Source organism: Miniopterus schreibersii (assembly GCF_964146895.1).
Source record: "Miniopterus schreibersii genome assembly, chromosome: 19".
Lineage (NCBI taxonomy): Eukaryota > Metazoa > Chordata > Mammalia > Chiroptera > Miniopteridae > Miniopterus > Miniopterus schreibersii.
The window spans coordinates 3,191,406-3,206,973 of NC_138119.1; the positions used below are offsets into that span (position 1 = coordinate 3,191,406).

A 15,568-nucleotide genomic window follows, 5' to 3' on the forward strand; every position below is an offset into this window, starting at 1 on the left:
CCTAATAGCAGCACCCTCCAGACGCAGGCACACACGCACAGTCTAACACAGGACCAGGGGAGGGACGCCGCGTCCCCTCTGCTTACCCGAGCCTGCTGAAGGATAGCCTGGGCCTGAGCTTCCTGCGCGGAGATGGTGGGTCCTTTGGAACCATCGCCTCCATACCGAAACTAACAGAGGTCACAGGGGGAAACTCAGGATTAGCCTTTGCCAAGTAGGTGCCTTAATAACTAATAAAAGCCACTCACTTAAAAGAGTGAGTTCTTACGAAAGTCCAAAGTAACTCCATCCGGAATCATGATACCTAGATTTCTTTATTTTTTTAAAGTCTCCTTCTGCCTTTTACGCAAGTTCTCTAGACCTTGTTTGACCATTTGTAGAAGAGACTGGAGACTCCTTTTCGATTTTAAATTCCGTAATTTAATAAGCCCCATCACGCATTTTTCATCTGCACAGATGGGACCCATGCTACTCGCTCATCGGTAAAGTTCCAAACGCACTAAGTTCAGAGGTGGTTACAGGCCCATTGCTATTTTGTTGAGCAAAACTTTCAGACTCTCTGGGGACACAGTGGAAATCGTCCTTGAGATATGTTTACTTTGTTTACCTTTTCTTACATTATTATACTAAAAGACTGATCCTACCTATGTCCCTCCATCAAATTCTAAAGCTTCTTTGTAATTTTATCTCAAAATGCAGCCTGAGTCAATTTCTCACTACATAATTATTACTTGCAATTTTATCACATTTATATGGATAAATCATTTTTTCCCCAGAGAACTAGGGCAACGTTAAAGCGAACATTATGGTAAAGCAAATAAGTTTTGAGCGATGAATGACACTATAGAGATACCTTTTTTTCAAAGTATCACCTATTGTCTTTATGGTGAGAAACACTATATTAATATTACATTTACATATAAAATAAATGTTAATCATACAACCCAGGGAAAAGCACGACTGGGAATATTAAGAAAAAACTCTAAGCATGGTTGTCAAAAGTGTAATCAAATAATGAAACCTTAATTCTAAAGCAGAGATCGACATTTGCCAGAATGCTGTTTCAGTAAAATGTCCCGTAATTTCCAAAGGCTGTTTGATTTCGGGCATCTCTGCCTCGTGCAATGGTTTTTAGTTGATTGCTCTGCAATGTGGCCCAACAACACGTTTCGTCAGTACGCTCACAAAATATTAAGTCGTCTTTATAGCAGGAAGAGAAAACCTACCGGCAACATTAACATGGTACCAGGAGGACCAGGGAGACCATCCGCCCCCGGTAGGCCAGGGCGTCCTGGGGGACCCTAGCAAAGTAAATAAAATGATCAAAATGAATAAATAAATGAAATAATCTAATTTATTAGAAATTGAATAACTTTAATAAGTCTACATGATCTCGTTTGCATTTGCCCTTTGCTCCTCGGTTAACCTCCTTTTAGGAAGTACACCTAGGAAGGGCTGCGTTTCATGGCACTGGTCAGCACTATTTTAATAACGCACAAAGTTATTGGCTACACAAGGATGGACGGAAAAAGGGGGAGGAGAGGAATTTTACAAGAGGAGTTTGGAGAGACTTAACATAAATGATCCGGCTGACCGAGTGACCCAGGCTGCGATCCTCAGATCAGGATTCCGGCTTATTAACTCCTGTCAGCCTCCAGCTAGACACCCACCGGAGGTCCCTATTTGTCTGAGTTCAGATTGAGGGACTGAATCTAAGCTAAGGGGTTCATATCAAAAGTTTTCTTCCCAATTATCACATAGAAAACATGCACATTCTGTACTCTCACTTTTAAACGTATAGTTAGAAAAGTTAACCCAAACGTTGCACAACATTAAATGTATAACCCCCCCCACCCCCTACCCCCGGTGAGAAGAACACATGTTAAACTTGTAGAATATATTTTAAAGTTTCTTCTGTGTTACTTTCTTTAATTATGAGGAGCCTTCACTTACCCTCTCTCCAGGGTCCCCAGGGGGTCCCGAGGGGCCTTGTAGACCTGGAGGGCCCATAAGCCCCTGCAGAGACATAACCGAGGTCCGAGTCAGACTCCTGCTCCCGGCGGCGCCCGGGCAAGTCCGTCCCACCGGCATCCAAGGGGAGCTCGCGGTCGCGTGAAGGCACGGCCGCCGTTTCTGCTCCTGCGGGCTGCGGACGGCCCGCATACGGCCCGCCTCGGCGCCCTCAGCTCTTCCCCTGGGACGCTGCTCTCGGGGTGGAGGTGGACAGTCCAGGGGGACACAGGACGGGAGACCTCGCCAAGGGCAAGTCCCCGAGGCAGAGGCTGGCTCCCAGTTCTTACCGAAGGGGAGGCGGACTCACGGCGAGACCTCAGAAATGTGCGAACAAAGTGGCCATGTAGGCATCGATTAGCTGGGAGGCATTCTCACATTTTCTTTTACGGGTAAAAGTACTTAAAGGCAGCAGGATCGCATGCTTATTTCAGATGATGAGCGTTTAATTAATGCCACAAAGGACAGAGGATTTCTTAACAGTCAGATCAGAACAGCTACCCGAGAGTGAAGACACACCTCGGGGCACCAGCCTCGCGAGGGAGGGACAGGGGCAGCTGGCAAGGGCTCGCCCCGAGGGCCGACAGGGCAGCTACAGCCTCGGGAGTCCCAGCCCCACTCGCGGGGATGTGTCTATGCCTCTTTAATAAAGACGGCGACGGCCTTTTTCTTTTTTCACTTTCATAATGTTCAGATAGCAGGTTGAAAATGAGGTTAGATGCCGAGATATTTAAGGGACAAAATTATTTAAAATAAAATGTAATTCCATTACTCTCGAAAGAACATCATTTGGAGCCAGGTCGGAAAGCAAGTCAAGGCCCCCAGGTCCTCTGAACAAATACTTGCCTCTAAATCAATACCCAAGTTAGTCTAAAACATATCAATTCAATCATGTAATAGAAATCTTGTATCTGATTATAAAAAAATCAAGACAAAAATAACTGTAAGACATTTACATACCGCAGGTCCGGCTGGCCCTGGGGGTCCTTCGATCAGCATCCCCTTTAATAAGAAAAGACAGAGAATCGTTTCCAGGGGAATGCAGCCCGAACCTCTTACCTGACTGACCCTAAGAGCACTGTAAGAAGTGAATTATCTGTCCCTACCACCTAAAACCAATGGCAAACATTTTTGCACGGGGAAAGGAGGGGATTCACATGACAGAAGACGTCGTCCCTGTCCTCAGAGAACCTATGAGCTGATTAGAAATAAGTAACTATTCAGATCCCTAATATCACAAGGGGAATATGCTAAGTGCTTCCAGGAAGGGGAGAAAAGTCCAGACAGAAGAGCCAGGGCAACTATGAGACGAGCTCTGAAACGGAGGAGGGAGCACTATTTCGGGAAAAGGGCCCAGTTCTAAAAAGGTTATGATGCTACTGCTGAAAACTGCTTTGTTATTTAAAAAGCTGGTTGTAAGTTTTCATAACAAGGGCGAATTCACTCTGAAAATGTCGCTTTTTAAAGGCTTTGGTGAGACGCGGCAGGCTTTCTCAGGCCGTGGGGTAATGGCGCGGACAGCCGGGGCGTCCTCACAGACTAGACGTAGGTGGTTAACGTGTGTCCCCCACACACCTTCTTCTGAATGTTTATGTTCTTGTAGTCTCTGAAGCGACGTTCATGACCGTGAGGCCAGTAGTTAGACGTACACACTACTTTCCTTCTGAGGCAGTAGTTTCCCCACGGTGTTCACTAGGGAGACCCACAGTAAAGTTGCTTTCCAGTAAGAGTTGGCGTCTTACTAGCATCTTGAGTGGTAAGAACATTAATATATTTTTAAAAATCATGTCTGGAGTGAATTGGAGCCTTTTTAATGGAAGGTAAGGAGGTGAATTTTAAAAAGACCATCTTCATATTATGACATGATGTTGTTTGGCTATGAAACTTATTTGTATCTCTGACCAAAAAAAAAAGTAAAATAATAACTCGGAAAAAAAAAATGGGGAGGGGGAAATCACTGGATCGGAAACCGGAAGGGCTCACGTCTAGTTATATCTCAACCGCCAAACATTCAAACCCAAGGAAAGCTAATTACACCCTTTGAATCTCTGGTTCTTCGGTGGTGAAATGAGAGAATTAGACCAGGCACATTGCAGCTACTTTCAAACCCTAAAATTCCATAGCTCTGTGTTTTTTTGGTTGATCGAGATGCCACTTGCCCGAAATGGCCTTAACCAAACCAGTTATCTGTGACAGATTAAACACATTTGGACAACAGAATTTTCCATGTAACACACGCATATACGCACTCATTTAAGGGGACGACGGCTCATAATATCAAGTAAGCAACTGTCCCACCTTTACAGTGTGTTCACACCGGTACTCACAGGCTCAACGACCGCGGGTTCTCCCTTCTGTCCCTTCTCCCCGTAGGCGCCATGGCCATTGATCTGTTGAGGGAAAATGCAAGCAGCCTGTCTTTAGGTAAATGAGACCATTGGGGATTTTTTTAATAAGGCAACTTAATTATTTAAAGGCACTGAAAACAGCCTATTTAGATGTGCTTTTTAGATAGCAACCTATCAAAGGTTTAAATACTGAAAATATAAAAAACGAAAAACATAATGAATATGAGCACTGATCCTGAATGAGACGGGACAGTTCCTTCTCAAAGACGCGTCACAGAAAGACAAAGACACCTGCAGACCTCAGCGCTCACCCCCAGACACGAGGCAGAAAGTGTCATCAAAGTCAAGTTAGGGAAATAGAGGAGGGGTGTAGGAGCGGCGGTCAAAGCTTAAAATGCTAATAATATAACACTAATGACATGGTGCCTCCTTGAGCATCAGCAAAAACGAAATCCTTTAAAAACATTAAAAGTCTAAAAATCAGAAATCGCACTTACTGCCCAGATATAATAATGCCTATATTTTAATCTTATCAATGAAAAGAAAATCTGGATAACAACTCCATTCAAGATTCTACTTTCAAAGGCAGGCTCCCGTGACGGGGCCAGAGAGCCGACGGCTGCAGGTCCCTGGGGAAGGCCCTGTCGCGAAGCCCTGGCTGTGACAGGCGTTCAGCGTCTCTACGAGAAGACAGGCTGCACTGGGAACCTGGAAAAACACCACGCCGAACGCAACCGTGTTCCCAAAGCGAGACACGACGCGGGGCGCGGTACCCACTTACGCTGGTTTCCGTGACATCGGTCTCGGCTGGGACACCCGGACCAAAGTCTTCGTTAGTGGGGCCCGTCTGTTTATCTTCATAGTCTTTATACTCATAAAAATCGTAAGCGCCTAAATCTCCATCTACAGGAGGCCCAGAGTCCCTGCCGTCTAGGTCTTGGTTCCCGTACAGCGGGTCCTCGGGGCTCCTCCGGGACTCGTAGTCCCCTCCAGTCAGATACTCCTCGGTGAACTGGTCCTCGGCGGGGCTCGGCTGTTCATTTACGTGGCGGGGGATCGGAGACAGGAAGGTTAGGGTTAGCGAGGCGGGGGCATCCGCGGGCCTGATGGGGCAGCCCTGCGAATGCTCCTCAAGCAGGCCGAGGACCGTTCCTGCCAGGGCCGCGGACAGAAACGGTCCCGGCGGGGGGCACGCAGGAGACGCTGCTTTCGTCCGAAACGCTTTCCCAGCGAACGGCAAATATTCACATGGGTTGCACATGTGTATTCGCCCGTTCCATGGAAAAGAACCTTGTTAGTCAGCTCGATCTTTACTTTATAGTTTAAGGTTTAAATAATAAAAGAGGCCCGGACTGAAAGCTTCACTTCATTTCCAGGTCTCGTAGAACATCCTTAGGCAAGATAACCACCTCCAGCCACTTCGACTCTCCGCCCATGTAGGGAAGGCTTATATCACCAAAGGGTTCTTTAGGGCAAATAAAATATACAATACAGTTCTCAAAATTTAAGACAATCAAATAAAATATATATCCCTGTCGGATCTCATAAAGAGCAGAGAGTAAATATTCACTTGGAAATAACAATTACATCAATAAAACTCCCTCAGAGACATAGAAACATGAGCGGAGTATAATTTTCTTTCTCATGAGCAAATCCCTATTAAGAGCATAAATCTGAATCCTATTTATTATGCAGGATTTGGCCATATTCTGATTTTGATGAGGTTCAAATTAAATAATTTATTTTGGTACTTTTTGAATTTTATTTTTAAGTAACTTGTTTCCTATGACATAGTGAATCCGGATGATGAAGAAACATCGAATAAGTGGCATTACACAAAACCACGTGACTAAAAATGTGGCTGGATGGTTATTGCAGCAATTGTTAAGTAAAATAAAACGTCCAGTAAGCGTAGTTTTTTTTTTTGTAGCCTTAAACACGGGGGATCTATATCTGCAGGGGGTGCATATTATTCAGCATCCAAATGTTAGAAGGGGGGTCACAGCTGTGAACTAACAAGCTGGATGAATCTGGGTGCGCAAATGAACATCTTGGATCAAGATAGCCATTTTTGGAAAGGATTAATTAGGACGAAAGGAAACTTAAAATCGGTTCTTAAGCTCAAACGTTACTGTGCTAGACGATGCACCTGCACGTAAGGCACCACCGAGCGTGTGGCCTGCGGGAACACGTGCCATTTAATATTCAGATTACTCAAAGGCACTTAACAAACTGAACCGGATACTCCTTTGCCCGGGATCAGAGTGCATTCGCAGCGTGACACTCAGAAAGCGTGTGATTTGTACCCGTGTGTACTGAACCCTTTCCGTAGGAGAGGCTGGGAAAGGGTAAGAGATGCGACTGGCGCGGGCACCGGCTCCACGAGGGCCGCGTGTTCTCGGCACGCCCGCCGTCACGGGGACCGGGGCTCCTGCTCGGGGGGGGGGGGGGGGGGGTCTCGTCGTATCAGGTGCTGATACAACTTCACTGGAGGGGCTCCCCTCCCCGCAGCGGGATCATGTTGTGACTGCCCCGCATCGCAACATGTGGGAACCTCGGGAGCCGGGGAGGCAGGGAAGGGCCGCAGGGGGCCAGGGCGGCCTTTGCATGAAGCCGGGGCTCATGCAAACCCGAGCCGACACTGACTGTAAATGAACTGTTTTCAGACACGGAGACCCGAGCCGGCCGCTCCTCTTACCTCAGGGAAAGGGTAACGGCATGGACCTGCCCGACGTCGTTTACAGATGCCCCCGAGGGGCAGGTCTAGAGAACAGGGTGGGCTCTGCGACCTGGCGCTGCGCCGTGGGTGCCCGCCTCACCTCGTTTGGCCCCGACCCGCGCCGGGGGGCCTCGGTCTGGTAGCTCTCCAGCGTCCCGTAGCCGTACTCGGGGAAATCCTCGACGGCGTTCGCCTGGCAACAGATTCAACAGAGAGGGTCAGGAACGCGCGGCGGCCGGAGCCGGGCCGTGCAGGTGCGCTGGGCGGGGGTCAGCCGGAGGAGGGGGCTGGGGGGCTAGGGGCCGGGGCCGGGGCAGCGGCCGTCATCACAGATCTTCCAGCTGAACTGGGAGAGATCTTGATCGCTCTCCTTCGCTACCTGGGCCCCTAGTTTGCTCTCTGCCGCTGCTCGGTAACTTTTCTTCTTCTTGGGTGGAAATTTTTCAGATTTAGGGGGCGTAAACTTTTTGGACTTTTCCCTTGGGCTAGCAGTGGCCACTGTCCACGTCTTCCTTTTGGAATTGGGTCTCTTCTTCGGTGAGGCGCAGCGACAGAGGGAAAGGAAAACACAAAGAAAGTGAGGAGAGGGGGACACAGCGCGGGCGGGAGGCGGCCTCAGAGCGCCACGGGCGCCGTCCCCGCGGGACAGCTGCCGCCCGACGGAGGTCACGGCTCACAGACACCGGGGGGCGAGGGGGCGGCGGGCGCGAGAGCAGCGGACGGCACGGCCGGGAGGAGAGCGGCAGGCGGGCTTTACCTCGGTGCGAGCTCCTGCCGCCCCAGCTCCCGTGGGGGTCTCTGTGACAGAGTCAGCCTCCTTATAGTCTGCGTCCCCATACTCATAGCCATACTCCAGTATTTCCTCGGGCGCGTACTACATCGCAAAAGGAAAAATACCAGGCGGTGCTGTTAGTGGCAGGCGGCGCTCGGGACGAAGCGGGGATCGCCCTCCTTAAGGGACAGGAGACACTCGCCGGGCGTTCCCGCCGGGCGCGGGGCACCGAGCCGGCGTCCGGGGCGCCCGAGGGCGAGCGGTGGGCAGGCCGGGAGGGAGCCAAAAGTTCTGAATGGTCATTCAGACTTTTAATTGTTAGCGATTCGTTCCAACGGAGCAATTATGTATTTGGACACAGTTGCTAAATACCCCTGTTCACTTCGGCTTGTGACAATTACCCTGCGAGGCCCGTCCGCAAGAACTCTGCGGTGGTTTCAATGGGTGGGTTTTTTGTTGTTTTTTTTTCATTAAACTATATATATGAAAATAAACGTATAGGGGATGGTCTTGTCAAGTACGGACGGGTTTCGTCATTTATCGTGAAATGGAGCAGGGAAGGAGGAAAAGGAAATACGGGGGGCGTGAAACGAGTCTGTATCCTGCTGGGGACACTAGAACCAGGGGAAAGATGACACTTTACATGTCTTCAGAAATCCCTGATTTGCTACAGGCTTAAGATCCAGATGAGCACAAAATACTTGGGAAGCATTAAAAAGATTCAAAGTCATATCTGCTTATATTTAACACTATTTAAAATTTTAAATACACTGCCTTTGTATCTGCCAAAAAAAGGCATACCATTTAGGTATCTTAAACTACTCAAAATGAACTCACGTTATAAATAGTATTTCATGTTGGATTTTCGTACAGTAAACCTCAATATGACGGCCGAATTTCAAGGGGCTGTCCATTAACGCTGAAAGTCTGTTACGTAGTAAAGGAGGTTTTCTGAATATGTTAAAAAATTGACAAATTAGTTTACTTGTTTTCACTTATGTAGACACGTTTGTGTGATTAAAAGTAAGTATCTATGAAAAGTTTTCTGCCTGGATTACAGTCATTTTAAATGGATACAGCCCAGGCCTCGTTAAGGGGACTCTCCCCAGTCACCGCGACTCAGCAAAGCGCCGGGGGCGGGGCCCGGCGCACGTGGGAGCCTCGGTGGGCACGTGTCACAACAGCGCAGAAAGTCAGGCCACGTGAGGACAGAGCCAGTTAAGCAATCACCAGGGTGATGCCAGTGACCGCGTGCTGATCGGTCCCGGAACATTGTTTACCAGCGGTGACTCTTGCACTTAATTATGTGGACTGTAGTTGTAGACATGTAATATTTATTTATTTTTGTGAAATTACTAGTGTTTTCTCCAACATATGGCCTATTCCTTAAAATTTGTTAAAAATAACAGTTAACCTGTTCATTATAAGCAAATCTTGGTTAAAAGTATTTTTAAATTGACGGGGTGTTAGTGTTCACACATAACATACAGACCAGAAGTTGTGTCTGTCAAATCCAGAGTCCGTTAAATCAAGGTCTGCAAATTGAGGGTTTACTGTACGAAAAACATTTAGTGGGAAGAGGTAGGGTCTTCGTAGAAGGATAGGCAAGATAACGCACATTGAATGATGGGGGAATAACACGTTCACCCTCACAGCCGAAATCTCTACCAAAATTTTAAGTTAAACTTAAAACTTTAAGTTTTGTCCTATTATGAAGGATATATTAATAATTGATTTTAATAAAAATAACTGTAAATACAGTAACGTCATATATAGTATGGAATATTAAGCAACAACCTCAACAAGCTAACAATATAGTATATATACTTTTGGGGTTTTTTTCTATTGCAAACTATTTGGAATTTCTTAAGTGTTATATTGGGTAAAATTCCAATTATGTCCCAACTGAACCTCTCTTGGCATTTCAGCTAATCCCTTTTAACCTGCCGGCAAAAATAACTGTTGGCCACAAGTCTTTTAGGGGATTGTGACCACTGGCGACACTGCCGCCTGGCCCTTGGTGAACTATCCTCGCTGGAGCGAACTCGCCCAGCTGGCGCAGCCGAGGGTCATACTGAAGTGCGCATGCGGACATGGCTCTGGCCTTCTTCACAGTCATCACACCTCCCACTGGATCATTGACTAAAACAGACTCATCATTTTCTCTCTCCAGCAATAGCTTCATTTCCAATGGATATACATTGGAAGCATTTCGACATAACTCTATTCTAACTAGAACTTGGATAGAATTTGGTAAAATAGAAAAATGCATGTGTATGACCCTTCAGGCACTTTGGTTTCTTCATGCCTCTCTGCAGGCAAGATACAATGCCAGCTATCCCTAGGAAAGTTGACACACGCATTATTAATAAATAAAGTAAATAAAATAACTGAATCCTGAGTGTAGATATATATTAAATAGACACGAATGGAGACTGAATATTATCTAATGAGTCCTGTTCCTGTAGTTCTAGTCACCCTTGTTGAATTAGAAATACTATAATTACTAGCTGCCAGCTGAAACCAGAATAAAAAAGAAAACTGCCAGTCTACTTTATCTACATTATGCTGTAGAGTTTTATAATTAAGTATACTTTTTAAAATCATGTGATAGTATCACTGTCTTCAAATCTAGCTACATTATGCATTTTCCCTATTGTGCCAAACACATCAAAAATTGACTCTTAAGAACGAATTAGAGCTTGTTATTTAGAGGATGCCAACTAGATTAAATGACAAGTTAGAAAAAGCACACATCAGTTAATGTCTAAAAGAAACTAACATATTTATTAATCCAAATTAGAATAATAAATATGCAGTGTCACTAATCTGTTAACAGAAAATGAGCTGATGTAAAGTACAACATGTGTGCGTGGTGCTCCATATTGCACTTTATTCTCATTATTTGTTGGCAAATACCATTGCATTCCTATTTTGTGTAAGTTGCATAGATTTTTTAAAATGCATTTTTGTAATGGAATGGCATACTGTAGTTCAAAACTAACATAAGGGTTGCTTCCAGATTCTGTTAACCGGTTTTTTACTTACTAGTATAAAGTGGTGATCTCATTATTGAGGCATCAGTGTCACTCAGAATTAGGAAAAAAACGTGAGAGCTGGTTTGAATTTTTAAATGTGCCCTAGTCAGTAGGGAAACTAGAAGGGACGCTGTCACCCCGCCAGCCCCGCAGGCAGCCTTTGTTCCAGCAAAATGTTCTTTTCCTCATCAAACGCTTGCAGCATAAACAAACCTGACATCTCCGAATGTTAAATATACGCGTGAACAACTAGCACAGGCAATGGCAAGTTTACCGTGAAAGGAACTTAAGGTAAAAAGGGGATAAAAATTACTATTTTGATTCAGAAGAACTCGGCTCACCTGGCTAATAGCATTAAAACATGGGAACAAGACACCTCCAGGGGATACGTTAAGAGCGCACACCTTGATTCTTTCAAAAACCAGAGCCATAGCTCTTGCTAAAGATCACGGGCCTTATCTCCCTTAAAACAGGAGCAAAATAAACTTCATCAGCTTTGAACAAGTATGCTAAATGCTACACATTTTCATACGGAATCGCAGCATAATCTCCGAGGTACAAAAGCACTAACGCTGACGGCTAGTTTACCTATCCTCTTGGAACTCACAGAAACCTGTTTTAAAAATCATGGGATAAACAGCACGAAGCACTTGAGAACTGTGAAACAAGCAAACACAAGTATCCAAGCAAGTTCTTTTTTCTTTCTCCTATTGACCTTCCTGTTAGCTTCTTAAGACTTTACCCTGTTTTGAAAAAAAATTAATATTAAGTCATGGAAAAGATCAGTGCAACAGAATTCATGATATCAGACCATAAAAAGTAATGTTAAAAATATATATATTTCAATGGTAATATTCAAATTGAATTCATATGCAAAGTAACTATTTAAAATTAAAAGATAAGATCTTAGCCTGCTCTAAATAGTAAAACTCAAAAGGTGGCACCTAATAATAGTATATTTAGAAGGTAAGAGAAATGGTATTTGAGGTATTTTCAACAGAAGGATGGTCGTAATGTTTTCAAACTTTCACCATCTCTTCTAAAATTTAACATTTTCTACTTGACAAAAAAGAAATCTAAATACATAGTTTTGATACCAACTGGAGACTGACTTCCTTCCAGTTTGCCTTTTAATTTCCAGACAATCCACACCCAAGAACATTACCTAAAAACCTGGAGGAAGGGTGCACTGTACTATGTTTTTTGCCCTTGGAGATATGCGAGTCCGACCAAGTTGCTCTGACTGCACTAACTTAGACACACGTCTTTCGGGGCTGAACGAGAGTAGCGGAGTCAGATCTCCTTGTGATGAATTTTCTTGAAAAAGTAGCTTGGGAGAAAGGTTTCACACCCGAATTTCAAATAACGTGACATAACATTAATAAAAGTCTATGATTAGTTTTAATTACCCCAATCATTTCATATTGCTTTTCATTTCGTTGCGATTTATATCAAATGTGCAAGAAAAAGAAAACGTATATACCGATGTAGGGCAGCCTTTAAGAAATGCCAAGCCCCTTACATCCTGAAAACTTTGAGACGGCTCTCAGGCCATTTTACCATCTGCACGGGCTTCCGGAGGCCTGGGGACACGGGAAGGACCCCGGCGACATTTCACGCTTACCTTGAGGCTGAGTTAATACTGACTGAAGTGCTAAGGGCAAAACTATACTTTTTAGAAATTATATTTTTCTCCCCGTTACAAGGAATATATACTTATACGCACTGCACACAAGCGAGGTGTGTCCGCTTGTAAGACATTTACGTTACGAAATAGTTTCCTAAGGGGAAAACCAACAGCACGCGTCGCCCGCGGGCACCGCGCGTCCTCACCTCGTCCACCTGCGGCGCCTGCGCCTGCGCCGGGGGCACGGAGCTGTCGCAGTCGGGGCTGTAGTGCTCGCAGTAGTCGTAGGCTGCCTTGGGGTCGCTGACGATCAACAGCTGCTGGATGTCGCCCTGCCAGGACCCAAACGGATGCGGTCAGCACAGCCAGACAGCGTCGGCCTCTAGAGCGAGGCCTGACCCACGACAGTGCGTGGTGCATTTCCACGCGTGTCAGAGGAGGTCACTTACACGTGGTTCGGAGCAGGCCCACCGGACTGATGGGGCACGCGCCTCTCAAACCGGCTGTGACGACAGTGCACCCGTGAACGACGCAGGTTTGCGCTGCACGGGTCCACTTGTATGTGGATCCCCCCCCCCCCATACATATGTTAGAAAATTTTTGGAAATTTGGCACAATTTTTTCAAATTCACAGATGATCCTTACGATTTTCTTAAAAACATTTTCTTGTCTCTCATTTACTTTATTGTAAGAATACAGTATATAATACAGCTAACATACAAAATATGTTTTAATTGTTTATAATATTGGTAAGGCTTCTGGTCTCCAGTAAGCTATCAGTAGTTAAGTTCTGGGGGAGTTGAAGTTACCCGGATTTTTGAGTGCAGGGAGGGTTGGTGCCCTTAACCCCGGCGCTCTTCAAGGGTCAACTGTATTCTGCTCTAGAAGCGACCTGCTTCCACATGGGTCTTATGAAACATGAAACTAGTTTGATGTAAATCCACGGGTCATGACCGTATGAATTCTACGGAAGCCCAGAGAAATGCCGGGGTGATTTTCCGTTTGACTCAGAGGTTCGAGGCCCTGTGGGTTCGAGAACAGGAACTGATTCACAGGACTCCTGAGGTCATTTTGAATAATTTCAAAGTTACTCCAGCTCCCTCTGCATTATCCATTTTATCAACCCTTGTGTTTTAGGGCCTGATGAAAAGATGGACATTAGAATTTTAAAGACTCTAACATCGAGTACTAATAAATAACCCTTTGTCTCCTTGCACTTGTCTATGACTCGCCATAATTTGCTTGTCCTGACTTGCAAACCCTCTGCTATATCTGGACAAACTCCATCTGGGGAGCGAAAGACCTAGTTACTTCATTTTTAAGGTCAACACCACCACCTGATCAATTTAGAGCACTGAGAAGCTATGACTGATTATATATAAATAATCACAAATAACCAAGGGAAAAGTGAATATAGAATTCTCCATTAGGCTGTATGAAAAACAAACAAAGAGCCCAGCTGGTGTGGCTCAGTTGGTTGAGAGTCGCCCTGAACCAGGAGGTCACAGGTTTGATTCCCAGTCAGGGCACATGCCCGGCTCTGGGGCTCCATCCTCAGTTGGGGGCATGCAGGAGGCAGCTAAGCCATGTTTCTCACACTCTCCTTTCCTCTAAAATCAATAAAAACATATTTTTAAAAAATTAAAATAATGCGTCATTGAGTACCAGTCTCATTATGGGCTTCAGTTAGAAACCCTGACTCTTGAATTTTTTCCAGCTTTGCCTCTAACTACTTGGGACTGTGCAAGTCACTCACCCTAATTCACTGTTTGTAAAATAGATGGGTTGAGAGATCATATCTGAGGCCCTCTCCAAGACTAAAAATTCTATAATCCCATACTTATAGAAAATATAATGAACCAAGTGAAGATGTTGCTGAGACGTATGCCTAGCTTATAAGCATATGGAATTTTTAAAATAGTACATTTTTGAAAAGAAATATGGTTTCCTAAGTACTTACTATTTTAGTTAAGGCACTTGACTTCATTACATGGAATCCCGCCAACCTTTCCACTATAAATTCTTATTGCAGGTGTTAAATATTCAGCCATAAAATATACTACTGGAAAGAACTGGAAAATTCAGTTAAAAACCTACAGTACTCTTATCTCCCAGGAGGCATCTTACAGTGTTTTTATGTTCGTCATATGACACATTGTGAGACAGTCTGTAGATAAACAAAAGCATCCCGAGACAGGTTGAGTAAACTCTAAATATTTAGATTCAATAGTCATAGAAATTTCCAGAGCTGGAAAAGGGTGAGGTTACCCAGTGGAGCTGGCATCTGGAGCAGACCGGGTTTGCTGATGCAATTACCTTGCCTCCCACAGCTGTGCAAGCGGGGTCTGGACTACAGTTTGCTGTCGAGATGAGTCCAGAGCAAAGCACATGGAAGAAAGGACCTTGCTATGCAGATGAGGTCCTTCTGAATGTCACCTGCGCTGCAAAAGGCTTCTGTCACATTTTTATTGGACCAATTATATGAGTAATGGCCTAGGGCATCCTCCTTTCAAAACGAAAATGTAATGCCCGCATTCTAACAATGTTTGTTTGGCTTGTTTTTATTTTCATTTTATAAACAGGCGTGATAACTTTTTGTAAGGCTCAACTATTTTCTATTTCCTGTGCCATGAATGTAATTACATCACTAGCAACCGGCGCCTTCCCTTTCTGCATATACAAAATTTAAGGATTCAAATAACGAGTCCAGGTCGCTTGCCTGGAAAGTGAGCGGTCTCTACAGGGAGACAGAGGCACAGTGTCTAGTCTGGGATCCTCTACTTGTTCAATAAAACTCACTGGAATACAAACTTGGGAGAGCAAGGCCCTGTCTGTTTTGTTCTCGGTTTTCCCCCGTTTCCGGAATCAGCCTGCACACAGTGGGCCCACGATAAATGCTTGTTCAAGAAATGGATCTCCGGGCAGTGACCTTATTCGCCCCTACAAGCCTTATTTCCACACCTGAAGTAAGAAGACTAGTATTTGTCTTGCATTTCCTAGAGCTTCTTTAAAAATTAATATGTCCTTAAGCAACTTTTAAAGTGTAGATTGTGC

The 15,568-nt window shown here is 45.0% G+C and overlaps 1 protein-coding gene across 5 annotated transcripts in view; it reads right to left on the bottom strand.

The window, feature by feature from the left end:
- Positions 1-15,568, bottom strand: part of COL11A1 (collagen type XI alpha 1 chain) — a 131,049-nt gene that overhangs the window by 86,033 nt on the left and 29,448 nt on the right. The window contains exons 5-14 of one of the 5 annotated variants that reach the window (XM_081121699.1): positions 12,721-12,846; positions 7,835-7,951; positions 7,457-7,609; positions 7,178-7,270; positions 5,140-5,391; positions 4,338-4,400; positions 2,971-3,012; positions 1,954-2,016; positions 1,227-1,301; positions 87-170 (exon numbers count right to left, since the gene is read on the bottom strand). In XM_081121699.1, the coding sequence (XP_080977825.1) occupies positions 87-170; positions 1,227-1,301; positions 1,954-2,016; positions 2,971-3,012; positions 4,338-4,400; positions 5,140-5,391; positions 7,178-7,270; positions 7,457-7,609; positions 7,835-7,951; positions 12,721-12,846 (1,068 nt within the window). The remainder of the gene's footprint in view (positions 1-86; positions 171-1,226; positions 1,302-1,953; positions 2,017-2,970; positions 3,013-4,337; positions 4,401-5,139; positions 5,392-7,177; positions 7,271-7,456; positions 7,610-7,834; positions 7,952-12,720; positions 12,847-15,568) is intronic. The other 4 variants (XM_081121700.1, XM_081121701.1, XM_081121702.1 and 1 more) reach the window with 4 other exon arrangements.